The 25891-nt window shown below is 41.5% G+C and overlaps 3 protein-coding genes across 17 annotated transcripts in view; 2 read left to right on the top strand and 1 right to left on the bottom strand.

The window, feature by feature from the left end:
- The window catches only part of Siz (Brefeldin-resistant Arf-GEF family protein schizo), a 43496-nt gene extending 32530 nt beyond the window's left edge, over positions 1–10966 (top strand). For all 13 annotated transcript variants that reach the window (XM_071719630.1, XM_071719643.1, XM_071719641.1 and 10 more), the window contains 8 exons: positions 4183–4542; positions 4705–4980; positions 5069–5333; positions 5488–5847; positions 5974–6350; positions 6560–7215; positions 7302–7643; positions 7719–10966. In XM_071719630.1, the coding sequence (XP_071575731.1) occupies positions 4183–4542; positions 4705–4980; positions 5069–5333; positions 5488–5847; positions 5974–6350; positions 6560–7215; positions 7302–7643; positions 7719–7993 (2911 nt within the window). In that variant the 3' untranslated portion in view covers positions 7994–10966. The remainder of the gene's footprint in view (positions 1–4182; positions 4543–4704; positions 4981–5068; positions 5334–5487; positions 5848–5973; positions 6351–6559; positions 7216–7301; positions 7644–7718) is intronic.
- A 1208-nt stretch (positions 10967–12174) lies between these two features.
- On the top strand, positions 12175–18615 carry LOC139780900 (uncharacterized). Of its 3 annotated transcripts, none has more exons than XM_071719648.1 (7): positions 12175–12325; positions 16695–17239; positions 17319–17592; positions 17734–17866; positions 17947–18167; positions 18249–18396; positions 18471–18615. In XM_071719648.1, exons 3-7 carry the CDS (start codon positions 17332–17334, stop codon positions 18533–18535), a joined length of 828 nt encoding a protein of 275 aa, XP_071575749.1. In that variant the 5' UTR covers positions 12175–12325; positions 16695–17239; positions 17319–17331; the 3' UTR covers positions 18536–18615. The 3 variants fall into 3 exon arrangements, with proteins under 3 accessions (XP_071575749.1, XP_071575747.1, XP_071575746.1); XM_071719646.1 differs by having other exon boundaries at positions 12176–12325; positions 17330–17592; XM_071719645.1 differs by having other exon boundaries at positions 12176–12325; positions 16695–17592.
- A 127-nt stretch (positions 18616–18742) lies between these two features.
- Positions 18743–23559, bottom strand: Deltacop (coatomer subunit delta). The gene is made up of 8 exons (XM_071719644.1): positions 21875–23559; positions 21634–21673; positions 21123–21346; positions 20647–21035; positions 20133–20303; positions 19743–20056; positions 19334–19650; positions 18743–19249 (listed from the first exon to the last, which is right to left on the bottom strand). Exons 1-8 carry the CDS (start codon positions 21875–21877, stop codon positions 19160–19162), a joined length of 1548 nt encoding a protein of 515 aa, XP_071575745.1. The 5' UTR covers positions 21878–23559; the 3' UTR covers positions 18743–19159.
- Positions 23560–25891: the final 2332 nt, after the last annotated feature.

Here is a 25891-nt window from a genome sequence, read left to right as displayed (position 1 = left end):
AGTCTGCGCAAGTTTATTAGTATTACTCCGATAAAATGTGCCGTAACTGCGTGCCGTGAATAAACGACGTTAGGCGTAATTGACAGGAGCGATGGACACTTGCGCAAATCCTCTATGCATCTGCATCTGCCGAGGCGTCGCGTAAGTGGAGCAAAGACGTCCTTAAACGCGCCTCTCCGTCAGTCTTCGTGGAAATGAGCTGTCAGCTGATTTCCACATCGTAATTGATCGTGAGAGAGCTTTTATCAAACTGTCGTCACTTACGGTCCAAAGTTCCGTGATTGTATAATTCACAATACAAAACATTTTCATGTCATATACTCATCTTCACATTTTTTTATAAATATAATATATATAATTATGTATATATATATAAAAAGGAAAAATGAGGAACATATATATTTTTATGTACATGTACACGTATGCATTGTGCAACTAATACGGTTAATTCTCAAAGCGAATGTGATATGACGACCGTGTCATCCGTCTGGGGAGTTCGCAATATGCAAATGGCTTATATTGTGCGCATTTAGGCCAATGATAATGAACGTAAGCTATCGCTACACGGTAATTCAATTCTCTCCTCTCTAGGAACAAAGGACGTTTGCATGTACTTCGGAGATATATCAAGTTACATGTTAAGAAGTTAACGAGATGCTACACGCGTCTATTGCTTTCAACGGTGAAACTTGATTAAATTGTAAGTGCGTTGTATCGTTATCGTCACGTAAGATGCACCGATAATCCTTAATTTACATACCACGCGCGCGATGCATGGATATTGCGACATTCTCTCAAGTAACTGCATTTATATAGAGATACTGTGACGTTGTTTCACGCAACTGTATTTATAGATTTAGCGAGTTAAATATTGAAAATACAAATTGACATTGTAATAATGTGATAATTACTCGCACGATTATTATCCAAAATTTAAAATGAAATGTCATACAATATCACATTCAAATATATGAAATATGAATAAAATATGACATTAAATATACTTATAAAGGAAATATTATTTCATCTTCATTTAATTCGGGATTGGTGTTTGTATAGTGGTTCTCACCCAATCCTATTACATTTTCGTAATGCTATTAAACGCCTGCAGGATCTCTCATCCAAAAACACATTTTGAAGATATTTTACGAGATATTTTATCAAAAAACGCAGTCGTGTTAAATACAATCTGTCTTATCTATTCATTCTCTGATACATCCCTAAAAATTTTCTTCCTTTCAAATTGATTGAAAAGTTTGTTTGCTTTCCTTTTTTCATTTTACGTAAAAGGGATATAGGGAAAATATATATGAACGAGTCTTTTAAGTAAGACGCGATCCGTTTTCGATGGATCAAAGTGGAATAAGGACTAGGTATAGACCGTCGAGAAGCACCTCTTGAAAAAGGGGGGCAGGAAAGAAGCCAGCCGTGCATTTGGCCGCCCGTGGTATCTTCCTCAAAGAAAAAACATCGAGCCAGGTGCGTGTCGGGGCACCATCGGCACGGCAGGCAGGCGGCAGGGTCCCGTGCCGCTTCTGCGAAGCCGTGTCGGGGAGGCTCCGGATAGCACGCGCGCGTTGTGGCACGCGAGTCGCAGGCAGCCGACGATGGAGCAGATGTTCCTCCTCCTCCTCCTCCTCCTTCCCTGGGGAAGGCTCTAATGCCACATCGTCCCTCGCGTTTATTTCCCTTTATACGCAGGATCTCGACTCGCGTCTCTGGTGTGTTTGCTCCTATTACCAGGGCTCGCCGATGTTCTCCCCGAAAAGTTTCTGAACTCCAAACCGATTTTTGGTAAAAATACGATTGATAAAAAGTATCGATTCAATTTACTTGCAACTACGATGTCGTCGGCATGTTCCTTCTGCCGGAAGATCTTACGGCCGTCGCGCATCGCGCACGTGCTTCCTCTTCTCCGGAAGCAGATGCTTCCGGGGACTTTCCAATGTTTGCGTTTAAGTTTCACAACTGATTTTATAAAAGCCCGATATGTAATCATATTTATTCCACTAGCAGTAGTAATGATGTTGAATATATTCCTTCACTTAAACAGTTATGCTGATACGCTTTCTGAATTTATATTCCTTTGTGCCGTAGAGGCACAACTTCTACTCTCCCGTAGGACGCGTAATATTTTTATTGAGGTTTCTGAACTTCGATTTAAAAGAGTACAATCTACACGGAGAGAATTTTCTCTTAAAATTTACCCTGAAATCATGGTAGTTGTGGGACAACATGTACCACCAAAAATTTTATGCGAGCTATTCTGATTAATATATCTACCATAATAAAAAATATTAATATCTATTACATTAAAATATAAAATATGTTTGATTAATTTTACTAAAATATACCTAGGAAATTTCAATAATTTTTCAAAATTTACCAATCTGCTTAGTAATTTTTATCACGTTGTTTGTAAAATGTCTTTTGTATATTTTAAAAATTCCTTGGTTGCCAAGTTGTCCCAAGTTTGTAGTGAATTTAAGGGTAAAATATAACAAAAAATTCTCTCCGTGTAGTAATACGTGTAATTCTGCTAATAAAATTAGCAATTATAATGTCGAATATCTTGTTTCTATGTTTCTATTCGATGTTTCTATTGTTCTCAGTTAAGATTAAAAACCCTTCAATTTGAGAATCGCTCTTACACACGCGGTTACGTTGCCTCTATGTTACCCGCCGCATTTGTATTATTAAGACGCCGTATTTATATTGTTCAATTATCGTATAACATTTAATGGTACACGCACTGATTACGGCAGGGAAATATGGCTCAACTTACGAGAGTGATGCATTATAGCGGAGCGGTATCATCGATTTCTCAACCACGCTCTAATTTTAATTGTCTACCAATATTCTTACAAGGCCATACAGATACGTTTCATTATTATTTCTCCATATATTACAACATTACCTAAATATTTATTTTATCAAATGGAGGGAATTTTCGATCTCGCAAGGTTCGAGAGTCGGACGCGAATCGTGCATCGCTCCTTGGAACTCTCGCAGTTGCGTTGTCTCGCGTCTCATGACTCGTCTCTTCGGCGGCACGATCATTTGTCATACGTCGCGCGTTCATTTGCTTAAGTTATGTCGGATCTTTACGTAAGTCATTTAATTGACGCGCGTTGCATAAGAAGCATTCTCCGCCGCGGAAGGTTGAGTGTCACGGTCAGATACAGCGTTGTCGATGCTGCTATCGCTGCCGCGTGCACCTGCCAGATGCACACCGGCGCGGCGAGGATACATCGGAGATATACGGGCCATGTAATGTGCACCTTTGTGCCGTCCCGGGGCGGGGGGGGGAGAGGACTACCCCTCGTCCTCGATCCGAAATCCTTTCAGGGATTTCTCGTCCCAATGGTCCGAAAAAGCGGGGCCTCGAGAGCGCCAGCTGCTGCTTCTCCTCCATCCTCCATCGCCAGTTCGTCTTCGGTGTTCGAGGTGGTCGACACGCGAGACGCGTGCCCCGTTCCTTGGGCGAGAGAAGAAACAGTTCCGTGGCGCAATCGCGTGGTGTAATTGCGCGCAAGAGCGAGCCGTACATCGAGGACGTCCGTGGCACGCAACCACGCCGCATCATAGACGAAGATAGATCGCGCAATTTGATACACGTGGAAAATCGTCCGAGTCCTCGGCAGCAAACATGATCATTTGCGTATATTACTTCAGGGGGTGCGTCTTCACTTTGTTCTTACGAACGCCGCGTACGTCGCGTATACGCGTCTGTCTAATAATTAAAGACACCTGGCGTTTGCAGCCGCGCGAACAGAGCGATGTCGTTTATCTGATTTCAATTATCCCCGTACGGTCTTACCGCACAGTATTTCTTTATATAGGCTGCCTTATAAACTGGTGGTACCATAGAAAGGATGATGATGAAAAACTAAATTGAAAATCTAGAGATAAAATCTCTTTATTCGACGTTCCGTTTTCGAGGACAACTGCGAAAATTGAAAAGTTGACATGAAATCCTTTTAGTTGATAGCATCTCTTCGGGTTTTTAATCGTCGATGATCTTCTGCGATTTCTTTCGTACCTTTCATCAAACTCTTTGAGACAATTTATCAGAAAAGTACTTTGCTATTGAGTCGTTGACTTGAGTTTCGGAAGTAATGCTTTACGGGATGAGATGTCTCGAGCAAAAGCTAATTACACATGTGTCCGTCTCTTGTGCAGCTTCCCGACGAAGGTGGAGAGACCCATGGCGTCGCACAGCAACACGGCCGCTAGCCAGATCCACGGCAACAGCATGCACGGCGCGTATTCCGGCAGTCAGACGTCCCTGTCGACGACATCGTACATCACCGGCCAGTCCTACATGCAGAGCCAGAATTACGCGCACGGGCCGCCGTATCCCGCTGCAGGCGTGCAGGTCTACTCGCACAACGCGACGGGTTACTCGCAGCCGCAGAGCTACGGCACCATGGTCCAGGGCTTCGGCGGGCAACCGCAGTCTGCCGGGTATCAGCAGAGTCATCTTAAGAAGGGCTCGGTCCGCAACGGCGACGTGCTCAAGCGGTGTCGCCTGCAGACCGCGTAAGTTGTAATTTTATACCCTCTTTCGCGACCGCGAACGAACAACAGATACGCGGAACCGTAACGGTTCGCGTGCGGATGAAAAATCGTATATATCGAGGACGTATCACGGTCAGGAGGATGGATCGGTAGTTAAAAATTGCTTGATCTCGTTCCGTACAGATACGAGCTGTCGCAGGATCTGCTCGACAAGCAGATCGAGATGCTGGAGCGAAAATACGGCGGCGTGAAGGCGCGGAACGCGGCGCTGACGATTCAACGTGCCTTTCGGAGGTACACGTTGCTGAAGAAGTTCGCGGCGATCACGGCGATGGCCAAGGCGGAGAAGCGATTGAGTAGGAAACTTCAGGAGGCGGTGACGGATCGCAACCTCAATGATCACGAGAGAATGGTCTATCACAGTCAGATATATATTCAGCAGGCACAGTCCGCCAACAGGTAATCAAGACGTTTTTTTTCCGCGCGCGTACTCTCGTTTATGTTACAAAAAGTTTTTATCGCGCTAAATTGACTGCGAATATAACAGACCGATGCCGATCCGAAGCATGTCTCTCAGGGAGAGGCGGCACGTGGATAACTCGCAATCGCCTATACCGAGGAGTCAGAGCGGTAGATGCGAGGTTCAGGTCAGCGGCCATCAACACACGAATCACAATCTACATCAAAGCGGTAGACACACGCCTTCATTGGCGCCCAGCCCGTGCAACCGACATCAGCAATTACCACCGAGCCCCTGCTGGGAGTCGAGCTCCCAAGAGAGCGGCTCCAGTATCCATTACTACAATCCACAGGTGAGCGTCGATAAACGTAACGTCATGTTAACTGGCAAAGGAATACTCAACAGTTCGAACGATCATTTTGTAAAATGAACGAGAATAATTTATTACAGCAATCTCGTTTTATCGCCTTAATTTGATAGAAAGACGCGATTTCTATTTAACACAGGAAGCTTTGTGTGGTCTGATGAGACAAGAGACGCCGCCAAGAGACTTGCTGCGGACACCATGTACGTCGCCGTCGACGCCGCACAATCTGCAGACGACGATATCGCAAAATTGGAACAATGCCAACCAGCTTGGTCCTAGCAGAACGAGAGGTTCCAGCAAGAAGATCCCGCCGGAGGTGCCGAAGAGAACGTCCTCCATCACCTCGAGATCTATGGAACCGCGACACAATGGTCTCAGTAAAAGCGTGGAGAATGGTAGTCTAAGCTCGGTGCAGAGTTCCGGCAGCGATTCCACCAATTGCGAGAGTTCCGAGGGCGATGCTCAGAGAGGGTCGCCCGTTTGGAAGCACAAAGGGATTGTGAGTATAGCTGACTTTCTTTTTTTTCTTGTTACATTTATGCTTGTGGGCTTAGCGCAAGTAACGGCGATTTCTTGAGGACGTAAGCGAAAAGCGTTAACGGAACCGTTTTGATTGTGAAATCAGTCGAGTTCGCCGGAACATCAGGAATGCGCGAGTCATACCACGGACGCGGCGACGATGGCCGCTAACGTGAAGGAGCTCGGACACTCACATGCCAGCTCCGGCTACCAGCTTCCCCTGATGGACCACACAGAGAGTCTGCCGACTCAAACGAGCTACAAGGTGTCTGAGACGGTGAGAAAGCGGCAGTACAGGGTCGGCCTAAACCTTTTTAATAAGAAGCCGGAAAGAGGGATCAGTTACCTCATCAGACGTGGATTTTTGGAGAACAGCCCGCAAGGAGTCGCCAGATTCTTGATCAGTCGAAAGGGATTGTCTAAACAGATGATAGGAGAGTACCTCGGGAATTTGCAGAACACTTTCAATATGGCAGTGCTTGAGTGAGTGGCTTAATATATTTAATACATTTGGATTAATATCAAAAACAAAAAAAAACAAATCTCTTTTAGTAAAAGATGGATTTATTATTAGTTATATATTTTTAAGATACTTTTTTAAATAACACTTTCGTAATGTGTTAAAAAATGTATTTTATTATTTATAATTATTATCTATGTTTTTGCTATAATTTACTACTTATAATTTGTAGATGTTTTTCTCAAGAGTTGGATCTCTCTGGAATGCAAGTGGATGTCGCTTTACGAAAGTTTCAAGCCTACTTTAGAATGCCCGGCGAGGCGCAGAAGATCGAGCGGCTTATGGAGGTCTTCAGCCAACGTTACTGTCAATGCAATCACGATGTAATATCGAGGCTGCGGTCGGCAGATACTGTTTTTGTCCTGGCCTTTGCTATTATCATGCTTAATACAGATTTGCACACACCGAATCTAAAACCTGAGCGTAGAATGAGACTCGAGGATTTCATAAAGAATCTCCGAGGAATCGATGATTGCGGCGACATAGACCGAGATATTCTAGTTGGCATTTACGAACGGGTAAAAGATAACGAATTCAAGCCGGGCTCCGACCACGTGTCGCAAGTAATGAAGGTCCAGGCAACTATTGTTGGAAAGAAGCCAAACATGGCGCTGCCGCATAGAAGATTGGTGTGTTACTGCAGGCTCTACGAGATACCGGACATCCACAAGAAGGAGAGACCCGGTGTTCATCAGAGAGAGGTTTTCCTCTTTAACGACTTGCTCGTCGTTACGAAGATCCTGAGCAAAAAGAAGAACAGTGTAACTTACACTTTCAGGCAGAGCTTTACACTTTGCGGCATGGTGGTCACCCTATTCGAGGTTCCCCGTAAGTTTCAGCAACGAAATAAGTTTACGAAGATATCAAAATATTAACGTAGTCTTTACTCTCGACTGCCATTATTTGTCTTGCAGATTATCCATACGGCATAAGACTCTCTCAGCGTGTCGACGGAAAAGTTCTAGTCACATTTAACGCTCGAAATGAGCATGACAGGTGTAAATTTGTGGAAGATCTTCGGGAATCCATCAGTGAGATGGATGAAATGGAAACTTTGCGTATCGAAACTGAGTTGGAGAGACAAAAGAGCAGTAGGGGCGCGCGGGGCGGTGCGGAAAACAGAGACTCCGGCGTTGCCGATGTGGAGATATGTCCTTGTCCCGGGACTTGTTCCGACAGAGCAGAAACGGTCGATGTCGACACGCAATTGAAACGTTCCGCCCTTAGTAATTCTCTTCTGGACATACACGAGCAGTGTAAGTAGAAAGAAGCGTATATTTATACCTTTTTATTTTTACAAATAAATATAACATGTAAATGTATGTGTTTAGTTGCTGGAGAGAAGCCACAGCGTCGTGGAAGCGTGGGTTCTTTGGATAGTGGTATGTCTATTTCATTTCAATCTACTTCTGCCAGCTCGATGAGCCAAGGCATTAAGCATCCTGGACAAGTTCATCCTATTCATCCAGGGGCTACGATCCCTGGTGCCGGTGGTAAGGGACTGGCTCAGCAGCCGTCTTTTTTAGGAGGTCTCTTCGCCAAACGAGAGCGAAAACTATCGCAATCTGAAGAGTCTGGCCCTTACAGTCGTACCACGGAAGTATAATGTACTCTTCCAGTAACGTAAACGAGGTACACTTTTATATTTTCTTCTAGTACGCTTCGTGTTTTTAATAAGATGTCTCACATCGATGACGAGGATTTTAAATAGCAATAATTATTCCCTAATTTATTCGTATTAATAAAATTATGATCGTCATTTCTCCTATTTGGAGCTTCTCGTCATACAATCTTAAAAAAAAAGAAAGTAAATTAATACAAGCAGCAAGACTGCCGCAAACTGTTCTATTAGCGTAGTGTCTACTACTAATAAAGTAGCGTCGTTTTATACGTATACCACGAAGCGTGCTAAAGGATTAGAGAGATAATGAACGACAGATAACGCTAATAAGGACGTAAATCTGAAGGATTGGGCAGGATCCAATCGAGATCACCTGGCGCATTTAAAAAGAAAAGAAGAAAATTTTAACCTATTCTCCCCTCCCGAAATTGTGTATAGTATTTATTCATCTCTAAAACAAAAAACTAATGGACACATTTTTCATACAGTGTATTTATAATTTACGAGGAATATTGAATGATAGAATTGTGTGTAGATAATATTATTACATTTTTGTTTAGTTTTACACTATAGACGGGCGTTAACGAGTAGAATCTAATGAAGAGAGAATCATAAGTCACAAGAATTGTAAGAATACGAGATATCTTATCGAGAGTTTCTAATAGTAATCGCTATCAAGTATTATCACCATCACCGATCCGAGAAGCTGTAAATAATAGACGTATAACGACGTTCGAGTTGTCACGTGTAACGAAAAGGAGTTTAGCGTAAGGGAAACGATAAGCAATCTCTATCGATGTTAGGTGCATGTTGATGTCTAACGATTTTTATTATCGGAAACGTGAAGTTTGAATGTAGCAATGAAATAAGACTTAACGTAAGACGTAAGACGTGTTTGTCATTATAGCGACCTATTGATAATCATTCACGAAGAAGTAGTTTTTGCTTATGTATGTTGAAATTTTGACTCAAAGTTGTTCGCATTTTCACTAAAAGAAAAAAAAGGGGAAGAAAAGGAGAGAAAAGAAAAAAAAGACCAGCATGTGTTAAATATATCCGCGATTAATTCGTTTCTCGTCTTCCGCGGCGAGAGTAGACGATAGATCTAAACGTCGATATAATACCGTCGCGAGAGCGTAAACATGTAAGCTAAGTTACGTACGCGAAACAAAGGAAACAAAAAAAAGAAGACAAGAACGCGCATGCCTTATATACTGCCATGATAGAAATCTCGCGCGACCGAGAAACGAACTAATATAATCACAATCGTAGAGGAGGTTGGAAGTTCTTTTCCAAGAAGCTGTGGAATTGTATGACAAACTAATTAATCATGTACATAGCGCTGATCGCAACATCAGCTGGCTGTAAACAAGCAAACGGCGTTCATTAATTTAATGATAATCTCCTGTTAAAATAACGCATCTACATAGGAGGAGTGTTTAATATAATTCTACTTTAGGTTTCGTTTCCTTATTTGACCTGCGCTCGAGAATATCAGGCGTGTTTAAAGGATTCTAATAACATTACGCAGGCGAGAGAGGAGAGAGAGAGAGAGAGAGAGAGATACACTTTTCCTTCGGCGATAAATTTGTAATTATCGTTAACTTAAGATTAAGATTCGTTGGAGGGAACGAGATTGCGATCGGTCAAAGATATCATGCAAAAAAAAAACAGATTCTCGTGTAACGTTCTCGTGTGTGTAGAATGTGTAGATATTGGAATTTCGCGAGTCTCTCGCAAGAGAGTTTCTCGCGCGCGGAAAGAGAAAAGGTAGAAGAGATAATTACATCGCGCTGACAAATTTTTATACGTATATCACATGACGATCGACCACATGCTAATTTTCCGCTTGTCACCGTCTGCTAACAACTGTTATCGATTGACTCTTGATACGAACGACCCGTACCACTAATGTACTTTATAAACGTTGTAAACGATCGAATGTTGAACACTCCGTTCTATTTATGATTCTAATAAAGAGAAACGAGAAAAGGAGCAGAGAAACGTAATTGTTGAAATTGTCGAGGGACAATTTGCGCATTTTGTGGTGGCTTGCCGACAATATACATTCTGTTTACAGAAAGAGAGAGAGAGAGAGAGATAAACGGAGGAACACTTCCATGCCTGTCGCGAACTTTCTTTCTGTATTAAAACAAGCTACTCGCACGCATCACCGACATCGATTTCTAGTCTTTCTCATCGACATCGATGTGTACGCGGTACGTATCTCCGTACCGCAAAAAGCAACGGGATTAATTCGCGAAGATAATCCTCCGCAAAAATTGTACAGAGACACATATGATTGACCTTAGACGCAGCATTTAACGTCACAAGTACGCTAAGTTTTACACGGACGAGATCGCGTCAATTCTTCTCACTGGCCACTCACTTAAATGTCTTAAATCTTAAATAATCTGAATTCTGTGATAATCTCGCGCGAGGACAAGAACAAAAAAGACTGATTAGGAAAAACCCCAAATTTTATCACGACACGTATCCTTTTTCGTCACTTTTTCCCTCCCCTGCTCACAGAAAGAAAAAAGGGAATCACTTTATTGAACTTAATTATTAATGGAGAAAGATGACTCGAGAGCATCGCCTCGCTCTATCCCTCGAATTTGATACCTATATCGTCGTCGTCAGTCGTGTTAAAGTAGAAATACGTATTCTTGTTGGCGGTAAAATATATCAGGAAAGAATGGATTGCACCAAATTGGCGCGATCTTCATAGTCTAGACGCCCGATTGAGCACACGTCGCGGCCGTTATTCGGCTTGTTCTCCGTGAAAAGCCTTGCTGATGAGAAAGCGCGTATAATCAAGATCAGTCGCCCTCCCTCGTCCCCCTCCCCTACCCTCCCCTTCCCTCTCAATGCCAAATTATTAGTAAATTCCTCGTTAGTCTAGTGAATGCTGTAAGTACACTGTGTTAATAAATAACTCTGAATCCGAAACCGAAATGCGTGTGTTTCTCTTATCGCATCCTGACGCCCAGAAGACACGTTATATATAGTGATGATCTCAACTAAACTCCGATTAAACGGCGATTAATCTATTGAATAAAATGTTTTATCAACATGGAACTATATTAATTTTCTGTTGCTCGCGTGGAAAAAATATTAGATGGAGGACAATGAATTGTAGAAGTGCGACCAGAAATATTGCTGTAAGCAATTCTGCCGGTCGCATTGATGGTCAATTAAATTAATCGGAGTTCGGCCGAAATTGCCCTAACTATTATGTTTATTTCTGCCAATGTATTAACTTTAATCTCCGTTTAACTTACTTATTATATTTTTTTCTTAGAACTAGAATTTGTAGTTCTAAGAATAAGAAAATGAATCTTTTAGTCCTATAGAAATAAAAAAAGATAAGTAAGTTAAACCGAGATTGACCGAGATTAAAGTTAATTTACATTGGCAGAAAATAGACATTATATCGAGTAACACCGTTTCGTTAAATTTTATTGCTTGAACATTAAGTTAATCGGAGTTCGATCCAAATCGTTCGAAAATAGACCGTTCGAGAGCAGCAGTCTTGGATTATCATTAACTTAGCGGCGCGAGATGCAATTTGCAGGCTTTCCAGCGACTCACTTTTCTCACTATTTCTCACTTTTGGAAAAAACTCACTTAAACTCACTATTTTTGAAATTTCTCACTTTTCTCACTATTTTGAGCAAATTTTGATTCATAAATAGAAGACAAATTATTAATGTATGTTTGTTACAAAGAAATATAATTTGTATCTGGAAAATTGTACGCGAGACGTAGGAGAAAGGTTTGATTTATAGCGGGTGTTCGAATTTCCCGCTTTCGCGATGTTGTTTGTTGGCGAAACTGGCTGAAAAGCCGAATGGCTTCTGCACACAGGACGCGGAAACGCTAGCCGCGCGGCAAGAAGCGACGCGGTAGCCAATCAACGTGTTGCTTTTCCGTAAGAACCAAAAGTTTATTGGCTACCGCGTCGCTTCTTGCCGCGCGGCAAGCGTTTCCGCGTCCTGTGTGCAGAAGCCAGAACGCCGGACAAGCGGCTGCCGTGGCCGCCAAAAAGAGGAATTTTCGTGCGCAACCTTCTGCGCGCACCATCGAGCATCGAGCTCGAGCTGCCGAAGCCAGCCGAAGTAAGGCTGCGCACAGAAGGTTGCGCATGAAAATATCGCTTTTTGGCCCGTGAATCGTCGGTTATGTATCGAGATCGCCATGATGCACAAGTTATAACACGTCAGGTCACGTTGGTAATACCGAGAAGCGACAAACATTCGAAGCGTAGGCGGCTAAGGTTAAATTCCGTGTATGTACATTGCATCTCTGTCAACTGTAAGTATATTCGGCTTGTATACCTACTTAAGTTCTTCAATTAATCTTACATTGATTTTTGGTGGAGACCATATGGGCTCTTCCCATGGTCATTCTTTTTTTCTGAATAAAAAAAAAAAAAAAAAATTTTTGGTGGTTAATGCATTGAATTTTTTAAATCGGTGAGCTTTTTATTACTTTCGGTAAATGATGTTCTGCTTTGAACTAATTTTGAAACATCCAGAGCAATCACGGTTCGTCGTATTTGTAATAAAAGTAGGTTACGCTACTTATTTTTAAGACTTTTACTTCCAAAAGTATTTAAGATTTTTTCTCGGCAATACTACATTAATAATAAATTGAACATTTTTGGCGGACGATAAGCAGGTATACCCTGTTCCACCGACAAAAATATTGAGGGAACTTCACATTTTAAACAACCTTAAGGGCCAGTTTCACCAACGTCGATTAACTGTAACCTTCGATTAAACTCACTCTTCATCTCTTTCTAACTGTCCCCCTTAGAAAGAGACGAAGAGTGAGTTTAATCGAAGGTTACAGTTAATCGGAGATGGTGAAACCGGCCCTAAGTGGGACATTTGTTTTTCAATATTCAAGGTAATTCCTCCTCGACATTCAACTTTTATCATTGTCAAGGTCAACTGTCAAGAGAAAAAACAAACGCTGTGCATTTTTTTCAGATAGATACAAAGAAAACCAGCGACGTTTTATATTTTTGTATAGCTATAGCCCATACTGACTATACTGAAAAAAAATTACTAAATTCAAGTAAATTTCGTCGAATTAATTATATTTTTTAATTCTAAGGATTAATTTTACCGATTCAAAAATACTGTACTTGAATAAAATAAAATATACTTAACCCAAGTAAATATTTCCTTAAAATTAAAAAATATAATTATTTGGCTGAAATTTACTTGTATTTTATTTTACTAATGAAAAATATTAATGAATTATTTAACGTTTAATGTTAAATAAAGTAATAAAATGCCTTACCCTTTATTTTTTATTTTTTTATATTTTTTTAATGATTCCTTTGCATTTTATTTGTAAGTATTTTCATTTTTGTTCCTTTTTTCGTTCACGCTATTCGTTCCAACATTGAATACAAAATAATGTATTACTAGTTTCGTTTTTTAAATATAATAGACTATAAATACAAATATTAAAAAGAAACACAATTTTCTCTATTAAGTAAATTTCGAGGGTTTCCGTCGTAACACGACATCAATAGTTGAAACCGTGTTGACTGTAAAGCATATTTTCGTACTAAGTGTATTTCTTCAATTTTCAATCTATAGATGTTATAGATGTATAGATGTTAGCTCATTTTCGTAAATACTCCCTACGTTCCTCTTCCTTTCTGAACGTTGTTTTCCTTTTTCCTCTCTTTTGTAGGCTGAAATATAGACCGAAGTGAAAAATAAACATGAAGTGCAAAGTCAATGAGGATTGGCTGAAAAAAACTGATGTCAATGGCTATTGCATCTCTTCTTGGGCAACAAAACAGTCTTTATGTATGGTTTTCTGCAATATCTGCAGTGTTTCTATAGACTGCGGAAAAAAAGGGTTCCAGGCCATCACTCAGCATGCTCAAACTATGAAGCATATCCAGAGTTCTAAAGCTAAATTAACTCCACTCCAGCTAAAATTAGCCACAGGACCACAATGCGGAAACACATCGTCTGTAAACACAGCTCACACAAGACCAAAACTTATTTGTATCGGGGATTCCGCAATAATCGCTGAGCTGAAATGGGTGATGAAGTGCGTCTTCTCAAATTATTCATTCAAGTCCTCTGACGATATAGGAGATCTCTTCAGGTCTATGTTTAGTACTGGTGTTCCTGAAGGTTTCGGCGTTGCGAAAACTAAGGCCGGTTACTATCTGACGGAGGCTTTAGGTCCCCACTTCCGGTCTCAACTTCTTGAGGACCTTGCAAACAAATTCTATTCTCTTCAGTATGATGAAACAACAAATTCTGAAAGTTTTAAAGAACTGCAGGTTATTGTCAGATTTTGGTCAACTGATGAAAATCAAATTGTGTGTAGGCACCTAGAAAGTTTTTTTATTGGCTCAGCTACTGGTGAAGTAATAAAGCAGTATTTGGAGGAAGCTCTAAAAAATGCAGACTTGCCATTTTCAAAGTTCTTGATGCTTGCTTCAGATGGACCAAATGTCAATAAAAAAGTTTTTAGATTAATGAATGAAACTGTTAAGGAAGATCGAGGTAAGGGACTCATAGACATCGGCTCATGCAATTTGCATGTAGTTCATAATGCATTTGGAAAAGCCATTGAAGAATTCGGAGCTGATACAGCGGATCTCATTGTGATCGTCTTTGCATTTTTTGATGGCTGGCCTTCAAGATGGGAGGAGTACGAAAAGGCTCAAGATTATAACAAAGTACCGTCGCATCGTTTCCTGAAACATGTCCCCATTAGATGGCTCACTCTTAAACCTGCAGCAGAGAGACTGATCGAACAGTGGCCCGCTTTACAACGTTATTTTCTGGAAGACATACCGAAGAAGAATGGAAACTCCGTGAAAAAACTTATGAGTACGGTGCAGTATCAAAAAATCGTCTCTGCTCTTAAAAGCACCAGTAGAAAAGCAGAAGTTGCTTTTATTATCGAAAGCGCGTCTATTTTTGAACGGTTTTGTTTAGTGTTTCAAAAGAATGAACCCCTTATTCACGTGCTCTACAAAGAAGTTTATACTTTAACAGCAACCATCATGGGCCGAGTATGCAAACCAGAAACTCTTCTTGACGTCCAAAGTACAACTACCTTCAGCTCAGAAAATCTGTTGCCCTTGGCATCTGTCAACTGTGGCGATGCAGCTGAAAACATCCTTCGTAAAACTAAGGATTCCGTAGGATTAGGCTTCAGAAAAAATGTTCAGGAGCATTTCATTGCAGGCGCGCGACATTTACTGGAAAAGACAATTCTGGTTTCAGGAGGAGTCCTCAAGTATTTCAAGTGCTTAGCCCCTGAGGATGTGATGAAACTAGAGAGCATCAGACACATCGTGAAGGTGGCACGAGTTCTACCCCTAGACGTAACCGAGAGTACATTGATGGACGAGTGGAAGCTTCTGCAGATGGATGAAGCACATCTTGAGATGCGGAATAAAAATAAAGATGTACCGCTGCGTGTGGATCACTACTGGCGGCAAATTTTTGACATAAAGAACGCCGTAGGGACTCCCAGATACCCACAACTAGAACGTGCAGTGAAGGCTGCCCTTACTCTTTCGCATGGGATTGCCGATGTAGAGAGAGGCTTCTCAATTTCGGGGAAGATTTTGACTTTGAACAATGTCCGAATGAAAGCAAGAACGCTTAATGCCAAGTTGTATGTCAAAGAGGCCGTGCGCAAGAACAATGGGCGAGTTGATCATGTGCATATACCTGAAACTCTTATAACATCCGCCCGCTTTGCGCATTCCAAATATAAGAAATATTTAGAAGAGGAGAAAATACATCAGGAACTGGAAAAGTCGCGGGAAAAAGGAAAGCAAGAAGAAATCCGTCAAAGAGAAGAGACGCGTCGAGAGCAAGACAAAACGCGACAAGACATTGAAACATTAGAAAAACAATATAAAGAGGCAAAACAAGTAGAAATAGTTAAAAAAAAAGCATCTGATAAGCTATTAAGTGAAGTGAATACTCGACTGAAACAAGCACTAAAAGACAATAAAATTGAAGACGTCATAGTCGCGCAAGGAATGTTGGAAGGTGCAAACGTTTTAAGGAAAGAAATAAAGGAGAAAGAAGAAGTGTCAAGCAAACAAATTAAAATTGAAAAAAGAAAGTCAGGGCTTATTACTTCTTTCCTCAAGCCCGCACCAACCAAAGTTCCGAGACTGCAATGAACATCTTGAACATATTCTTTTTTTATTTTATACTTAATCGTTCCGCAAATTTTATTTACTTTGTTATAAGATATTATAAAGATTTATTAAGATAAATATTTATTAAATATTTAGTTTTTGAAACTTATAGTCAGAACTTTCACGTGTTAGTGCTAGTCAGAAATGTAAGCAGCAGAAAATATATGTGATAAACGAATTTATGTTTTAATTAAACAAAAAGAATATTTACTTTGAGGGCGGCCTTCTTCGAAAAACAATCGTAAAATAATTCAAAAACTATTTAAGTACTTGAAACTAAAAACTTACATAAGTATACAAAAACTCTTCATTTTTATCTCCCTATTTCTCACTATTACACACTATTTACTCACTATTTACTCACTTTTACCTCGAGAAAACTCACTTTTCTCACTTTTTTCAACATGATGGGTCGCTGGAAAGCCTGAATTTGGAGTAACAAACAATTCATTATTTTTTAAATTTGTTTTTCAGCATTTAATTCTTATTTCTGATGCAACGAGTTTCGATCGATCCGGTCGCTGATCGTTTATTAGCTCGCTTCAAAATCGAGATCGACCATTTACGGAGACGACCGACTATTCCTGGATCCCCTACAGCAGCCTGGGCCGTCCGATGACGGCAATGACATAAAACGTAAATCATTGATAGCGATAAATGCATCGTCGACACGCATATGCCGCGCATCTGAAATGTGGCTCCCAGACGCGCGCGAGAACCGCGCTCGTTCGTAACGGCTCGTAAATCTCTTCGTAAACACAATACTGTCGAACGGAAGTTCGCAGTATCTATTCAAGGTGTTGCACGATCATTGCACGATATTTAATTGTAAGCAGTGAAAGGATACCGATACGAGAGAATGACGGTCGAATCCCACGTCTTCCGACGGCGGGATGTCCTCGACCTCGAGATGACGCGTTCCTAACCTCCAACATGGCGCGAATACAGTTTTATGCGATTTAACAGGAAATTCTATTCTCCCGTTTCGACCAATCTTGACTAATCCGATAAAGAATAAGGTGGGCATCGTAAAAAGAAACTGGTCCGCACGGTGCATCTCACGCGTCGGTCGTGCCGCCTGAAATTCATGTTTGACAGCTATTTGACAGCTATGGAGGACCGGATCCACTCGGAGTTGATTATGAAGGAGGAGCAGTATGAGGACGAGATCAAGGAAGGCCGGTGCTCGGCCGAGAGCGCGAAGAGCGTCACCCCCGACGGGTCGGCGATCGGGATACGGCCGAAGCCGCTGATCTGCAAGCCGGAGAACGTCAGCATCGGCTGCAAGTCCGAGCCGATCGAGACGAAATGGCACTGGGCACCAGGAGCGTGGCAAGACGCGACCAGAACCAGCGCGTTTCAACCGTACAAGGTATTCCCTCAACGGCCTTCCCCTGAATTCCACAATACGTCGGGGGATCCTTTGCCCGTCGCAAAATCCTCCGCAGTCCCATCGTGGAATATTTGTATTTTGTACCTGAACATATAAAGTATCTATCTTTTCTATTTGCAGCCACCCACCCTGCTCACAAATTTGCAAAGAGGCAACACTCAGACGCAGATACACCAGCTCTACGTTGACAACGATATCACATTTCATACCTTGGCGGGTCAAGGGGAACTTACGTCCGATCATATACATTCAAGTAAATCGTGTACATCTTATTTTCTAAGTTGATGTACGTACAAATATTGTTGTAGAAGAATTCATGTTTACGCTGTGCAGATTCAGTGGATATGACCGATGAAAAGGGTTTAACAGGATTGATGTGGGCCAGTGCTTACGGGCAATTGGGTAGCGCCAGGCAATTACTCAAAAGGGGCGCCAGTATAAATCGTTGTGGACCAAAATTACAGACCAGTTTACACTTGGCGGCCGCCTACGGTCATCACGACGTTGTCAAATTATTGTTGAATCATGGGGCTGATCCCAACGCATGCGACGAGGTGCGCACGTTGCATTTTCTTTACCCAAGTATACACTTGTTATCCAGCACCGTGTGTCATATGATTATATTTCTGTTGTAGGATGGTAACACCCCGTTGATTTACGGAGCACACTGTGATCATCCACACGTGTGCTATGAATTGTTAACAAAAGGTGCAGATGTAACACTTACTAATTCTTCGAATATAAGTGCTTATAAAGCAGCGATTATGAATAATTCAATGAATGGTAAGCATTTTCTTGTAAAACCATCTGAAAGTATTTATACGAAAATGGTTAATTTGATTTTTATCAATTTGCAGCTAAAGCAGTTATTGAGAATCATTTGATACCACAAATTATAAATATGCCAACAGATGAATTATAACGATATTTGTACATTAAATTGTAATATTTGTATATTGTACACATTTTTACAAATTGTAAATAAACATTAAGAAACAGCAATATTTTTACCCTTTAACTATAAGAACTTCTATATAGCACGTTTTTACTAAGAACTCTAATAAGAAAGATGGTAATGCATAGCATGAAATATTTTCCGAGATACAAGGTACATAAATATGCGAACGAGTAACAAAATTTGATATATATATATATTTGGTAATAATACAATCTTCTGCAGGAGCTATTGCAATACTAAAATATATGTATCGAGTAGAAAGTAAATACACGATAAATTTGCGTATATGAATCATAACTAAGTTTTGTCCAATTAAAATATATCTCCTTTTTTACAAACGTGTATAAGTATTCGGCACCGGACAGCTATTAAATAGCGTATTAAATTGATACATGTACATAAATATAGTAAACGACATATATCAATGCTCAATGATCATATAAGGAATGGTTGTATGGCAATAAAATTAAAATTCAAATATGGTATAGTCAATCTTGATTGTTGATCGTAACAACTGTCTCTCCACTGAACTGTGCCTATTTTCATATTCTTATATGCGCAAATACTTCAGCTATTATCCACGATGTCTTATACAACTTCGTAATTATCAGTGAAGAACACGCTTTCTACCGAATACTTAACTGGACTCTCATCTTCTACAAGCAAAACTTCGCTAACCTGGAAAATAAACATAAACATTATTATTTTTATATTGTCTAATGTAATTTGCGTAACACGCAGAGAAATCCATGTATTCTATACCTTAATTTTGGCATACGGCGTTTTGGACGTAAACGAAACGTGAAGTGGGAAAAAATCTCCAGGTGTAGAAGACGGGGCTGAAAATTCCATAGAGCCTGATTTCGTTGAAGCATCGATGACCGGTAAGGACCAAACTAACGTGTTTCGTCGTGCTTCGTGCGTATATTGCCCGTCGCATTCACTGACGATAGGATTGCTACCAATAGGTAGAGGAATGTTTATTTGCACATCGTTCAATTCGAGGTCGACCTGTTCCAATTCGTATTCGATATTCACGTCGCAGCCACCTTCTCCGTTTTCAGAAGGCCAGCAATTTACTGTTACAAGCAATTAATTAAATATTCATTGTGGATTTAAAAAAGTTAAAATTAAATAAAAACGTATATGAAAATTATTATTGCAGTCTCACTTGAAATTGGTAATGCTCCTTCGTCTTGAGCTTGAAAACGCCATTTCAGCACACCGACGTCAGTATTCAATGGAAATGGTTTCGTGGGTACTTTCAGACCTATCTGTCCATGTGCTCTAAACAATTCCTTGTCCACGTTTGGATGAGTTTGTAACTGTATTCCTCTTGTGTCCCTGTTGTCAACTTGCACGCGGATACGTCCCCATTTCTCGTCGGAGATGTGTAAAGTCACCAAGCCATGCAACTCGAAGTTTTGTACACCTCCATCCCGACCGATGCGTACGTTAAGTCGCTCTTCTTGTCTCAAGTGAACCCTTTTGACGGAAATGCATTTGAGTGATCTGTTCATGAATAATTTTGAAGCTCTTACATATCAATATAATCACATACAATTCTGTGTTAATTATCTGAGGAGTGATTTGTGCTAATTTTGTTCCAGGAGCGGCAAGGGGTCCTGACACAACATTTTCTCCCTCCTCCTTTAATTGATCAACAAACGAGTCTACATCGCGAGACTTGCCACCTAATTTCATTGCACCTGGTCCGGCATTGACTGGTTTCCTGACAAAAAATATTATTTACAATATTTTTGTGTTTGCAAATATTATAAGCTAGAGCAAGATAAACGCCCTCTATATAGATATACAATCAAACTTAAATCGTAAGGCAAATAAGAGCAGAACGCCGAGATTAAAGCGAGAGATAAAGTATACAAAAAAAGTAACTTTCATACAAAAATAAGTACAAATAGAAATTACAAACGCTTCGGTCTCAGAGTTACTTTTTTAAAGTTTTTTTTATATATTATATCTCTCGCTTTAACGGCATTCTACTCTTATTTGCCTTATGATTTAAGTTTAATTACAATTTAATTACAATTAAGATTAAAATTGATTGATCGTACTGCTTGGGCTTGTAAGAAGGTCTAATCGGTTCAGGCATAAAGTTAGCTGTATCACCAACAGCTGGAGTAGCAGGTGTGCTGCCGCTTCCGTATCCTCCGCCAAATCCGGGACTTTTAACTCCACCTTTTTTGTTAGCTTCCATCATCCTTTGCCTCTGTAACTCCTTAGCTTTCTCACGCATTTTATTCTTAGCCTCACGCTCCTGTGTCATTCGGACTGCTTGATAGACCTTCTCCTCGTGTGAATCCATTTCCACAAAGGTTCTGATTTGTGCTAAATTGACATTCTCCCTATAGCCTAACGCAACTATTTCGTCAAATGCAAATATCAAATTGAACGCATTCTCTGCTATTTCGAGTTCATCCATCGAGTTGCAATATTCTGGAATCTGTAAGATTCAAATATCATTGCAACTTAACTTACACATGACGATATATGACAAGTATTCATATACAGGGATTGATTATCCACTTACCACTCTCGCGAAGAGCCTTAAAGTTTCCAAATCCTCCAAAATATTGCTGGCCTTAGTCGTGATAAGCAGCATGTATACTTTCTCAAGGGGCTGATAAACGTATCTAACGGATTCCGTTTCTACAAATGTATGCTGTTTACCCGAGCTCATTAGTTTCGGGAATGCAGCGAGTAGGCCTTCTATCCTCGCCTTCGTCATTTCGACGAACTGTCGAGAAATTATGGCTGGAAGAGTAATGCAAACCATAATGATGAAACAGTCGCAGCAAATATTTTTCCAAGTTACTCAATTCCATTGATAAAAAGGTTTAAGCAAACAGTAAACCATGCAATTTTTTTCTTAACAACCAGTGTACCGATTGATACTCATTCCTTAACAAATAGAACGGAGTGCGAATTAAAAACATGAAGCAAGGATTATCGTGTGATTAGCCCAGCGCAACCGGGCGGCACTATCCAACCGAACACGCATACGCGGATGGCAGCGATGCAAGAACGTTTGGCGAACTCACTTTTCCCGGCTTTGGTGCATACCGCAGCGGCGATGAGTACCTGGAAAATAAAAAGAGAGCGTGCGATGTCGCATACAATCGGTTGGCGATACTCGCGGGATTAAATGCCTTGCGGTCACACGCCGCTAAATGGATGACATCTGCGGACGGTGTCGCGGGGCTCGCGGTCCCACCGCGCTCCGGGACTTCCTTTTTCGGGATTTCGACAGCGACTCCACGGTCGCGGAAGACGATCACTTACCATCCTGGCGAGCGATTCCTCAACGCTCCGTGATCAGCGATATGCCCCGCGATTTAGTCTAATCGTGTTCCTTGTCACCCGCGAGCCGACCTGCTACTCCACATCACACATATACAAATATACGATGAAGCAGGAACAGGAGCAGAGGGCGCGCGCTGTGCTGACGTGTGCCATGATGAAAGACGTTTCGCCACGGATTACGATTAGTGTAGTCGGAAACCACCGATGACGGCCACTCGTAGATCACGTGGATGCGATCTTGTCAAACGTCAGCCAATCGCCGGAAGAATAGCATATTCGTGGTTCGCGTCGTCCAGAATGAAACAGATACTTTTTACGTGTTCAAATATTGAAAGAAGAAAAAAAAGGTAATGAAATGTGGAAAGTACAACAGGTCCTCACTATTCGTACCTCGTTCGATTCACGAGTACCAAATATATGTTAATATTATACTTGTTGATACGAAATTGTTATTGAGCTATGTAGACGTTATAATTTCAAATTTCATTTCGATCAAACTCCGATCAACTTAATCGCGATTAATTTCAGTCGGCAAAGCAAAATTTCTAATTATGTAATTTATTATCTGTGAAAGATTAATAATTTTGTTGATAAGCTAACAATAAGTACAGATTAAAAGTGATTGATCGGCGGGTCATCCCGAGAATAAATATTAATCGATTGAAAACTCACTCGTTTCCTGTCGCATCTGGGTAATTTATAAAGAATGCATGTTATTTTACGAAATCTGTGATATAAAATCGTTAGACAATCACTTCGATTTTAACTGAAAATCTCATAAGAATCTGTAATATCTGTAAAACTTGACTTGATTCCGAAAACGCGCGACAGAGGACGCCACCGAACAGATTGACAGCCGTGAGCGTCGTCAGCCGTCACTCGTCAGCGTCAGCTGTCGTCAACGATGCGGCTGCATTTACGGAGCGATGAAGAGGCGGGCGTAATTTCACATCGGTGAAAGGATTGTGCTATTCGGTCGCGTGCGAAGAATATTAAAAAGGTGAACGCGCGATGTACAATATATAATTTTGCGTTCTACGCCTCTCTCGTAAGAAATTCTGATCGATTCCATATCTTGGATCGGAGCCCACGGTTAGTTTGAAATTAAGTTTCAATTTTATCTGTCCTTTGTTTTACGGAGTCGATGAATTTGGCTTCAGAGAGGCTCACATGAATTTCCGTACTATATTTCCTCTTTGATTCGTTATCATACCTTTCTCAGTTATTCTCTTCAAATCATCAATGTATTATTATGATTTATTAGAAGACAAGAAGCATATAGGCTGTATTGTAAGTAAAAGTATCTGTTAAGTGTCTAATTTCCGATCGATTTAAAGCGTTTTGTTGCGCGCCTCGAGCCAACAGCCGCGTCATTTCTTAAAGCGGCCAACTTCAGATCGTTCGCCGCTCCGCTCGCGGCAGTTCCTTCTCGAACTTCCGAACTTGACGCAAAGGTATTCGCGTACCTGACGTCCCTGACGAGGGGATCGGCCGTTAATTCGATCAATTAATCGTCGCGGTCAATTAATCGTCGGTTCGCCACGCGGAGGGCAACGAGTAACCGGTAACGGCCGAGGGGGACGTCGAAGACGCCTCGCTGGACGCGAAACGGCCTCGTCAGATACACGTCGTGCGTTAATTTAGTGGCGGCCATTATCGCGGCTCGTACTGTTCGCTCGCGTCGCGTCGCGTCTCATTGCGTTTCAACGGCTAGTCAACGCGGAAGATGAACGGCCCCGCGCCATTATTACGCCGCATCTATTCCGGCCGCGTTTCCGCTCGGTCGAGCTCGCGTTTCCTCTGCTCCCGCCAGCTCCCGCTCCTCGTTGCGACCTCCCTTTAGTCCCTTTACCGTAGAGGGGCTCTCCCCGCTGTGGACCGGTCGGCCGGCGCGCGCGGCGGTCCGAGCCCTCGCCTTTGCGCGGGAAGAAATGGCGGCAGCGTATACCGAATGAAAAGAACGGTAAGAAAACGGAACTTGCTTCTTGTCTTTCTTTTTTTTCTCGTCACGGCCGGATCGGTCATCGAATGGAAATCCGAAAAATTAATTAGCCTAGACGGGAACGACGTTAAAGAGGCGTTAACGAGAAAGCGAAAAGTCCGCCGCCTCGTTGAAGTTCGGGTCTCGCGAGGGCCTCCGACGAGGCGGCGATCGTTGTAATTAATTTACGACGCGCTGCTCCTTTCCCGTGTCTCACGGCACGGGCGGCGTCGCCGGTTATTGCTACATAACCGCTGTCGGCAGCAGAACCGGCGCGGTCGACGAGTGGCTTTTAGAGGGAAATTAAGCCCCGGGTGTAAGCGCTTAACAAAGAAATTAATGCGCGTGTATCGCACTTGTACCCGCCATCAAGCTATCTGCGAAAGAGGGACGTGGAGAACGAGGGAGGGGGGAGGGGTGGAAAGAGGGAGAGGCAGAGGGCCGAAGGCGGTACCGCCGCCGGTTCACCCAATTAGCTTCCGGGCTAATTAGACCTACGTGCCTTAATACGGCACTCTTTTGCGAGCGTGCGGAGCAACCCGCCATCTTGATAACAAGAAGGGACTAATCCCCCCCCTCCCTGTTCTTTTTTCAGGTCATGCAGCGCGGGTCGGGTCGGGACCCGGGACAAGTGGCGCGGATTAAGGAAACACGCTGACGTCGGCTGTCCGTCGTGGATTTCCGCTCTCTCGGAAGGAGACCTCGGAGCCATGGAACGACATAGGACGAAACGCCGACCGATCGTCGCGTTAACCAGGATACAGCGACGAGGATGCAGTCGATGTCGGTGAGTGAGCTTTACGACATTTGCACGAGTCACCGTTTTCTCATCCGCGCACGTAACAGATGGGCGAGATAACCGAAACCCCGTAACAGCTTGTCGCATATATCCCGCTGGATCCTTAAATTTTTATACACTGTTAAATTTTTGTATGTGTTAAATTATATCAATGAGTCAATTTGAGTCATTTTTAGCCATTCCTATAAATCGCCACTGCTCCTACTCAATATGTCGTTAATTTGACTAAAACAATGTTAATTTAACTAAACCAGTGGGGTTGGAATAATCCTGTTTTGTGTTAAAATAATAAATTTCGACATACATGGTAGTTAAAAATAACAAAATATTATTTAACTTAAATTGATTTAAATTTTTACTGTTAAATATTAAAGGATGAAATTTAAACCAATATCTTAGTTGAGTTAAATAACATTTTGTTATTTTTAACTACCATGTATGTTGAAATTTTAACGCAAAACAGTATTATTTTAATTCTATTGGTTTAGTTAAATTAATAACATTGAGTAGGAGCAGTGACAAATCTACAGGAATGGTTAAAAATGTCTCAAATTGAGTATAATTTGACACTACCAATTGGTAGTTAAATTTAACAGAGTTACCATTAATATTTAATAGTATGTAATCGCGAAAACATTTGAGATATTTAAATGCTGTCGCAATGTTTCGCCCGCGTTATCTTCGCTCCGTGAAGATTAATATTTCCCGCCTTTTCTCGGCGAGCGGCGAGAGGAAGGGAGTTTCCTTCCCTTCCCTTTTTTACATTCTAAATTCACATTTTTTGACGCTGCGAGAGAAGCGTCGTTGCTGATACGTGGAGGATGAAAAGGATAGGGTTTATATTTTATGTGACGAAATTCTTTTTAAATGCCACATTTGATATTCGCATAAAAATGAGATATGTGCGCTTTACGACGGACTTTCGTTTTGCATTATTACGGTGACGTGTATCAAGGGAGAACAAGTCGAGATATCGAGCGACGTGGAGCGGTGCGCTCAAAGGGATTCGAATATCCCGCTTCGAAGTAGGCGCTACGTACGTTTCGTTATAAACGTTATATTTTATCGGTTATTCTTCGAGCGTACGTTTATCCTGATAAGTTGGAAACTCGAAACGAATACGCTCATCGCGATTTTTTCCGCGGTAGATCGTGGAAGCCGCGGTTTTCAGGAAACGTACCAACGACCCTGTTAAATATTAAACAATAAAATTTAA

This window comes from Temnothorax nylanderi, unplaced genomic scaffold (assembly GCF_030848795.1).
Source record: "Temnothorax nylanderi isolate EJ_2023f unplaced genomic scaffold, tnyl_v1.0 TNYL_tig0304_pilon, whole genome shotgun sequence".
Lineage (NCBI taxonomy): Eukaryota > Metazoa > Arthropoda > Insecta > Hymenoptera > Formicidae > Temnothorax > Temnothorax nylanderi.
The sequence above is the reverse complement of the archived record's forward strand: the minus strand, read 5'-3'. Positions and strand labels throughout refer to the sequence as shown.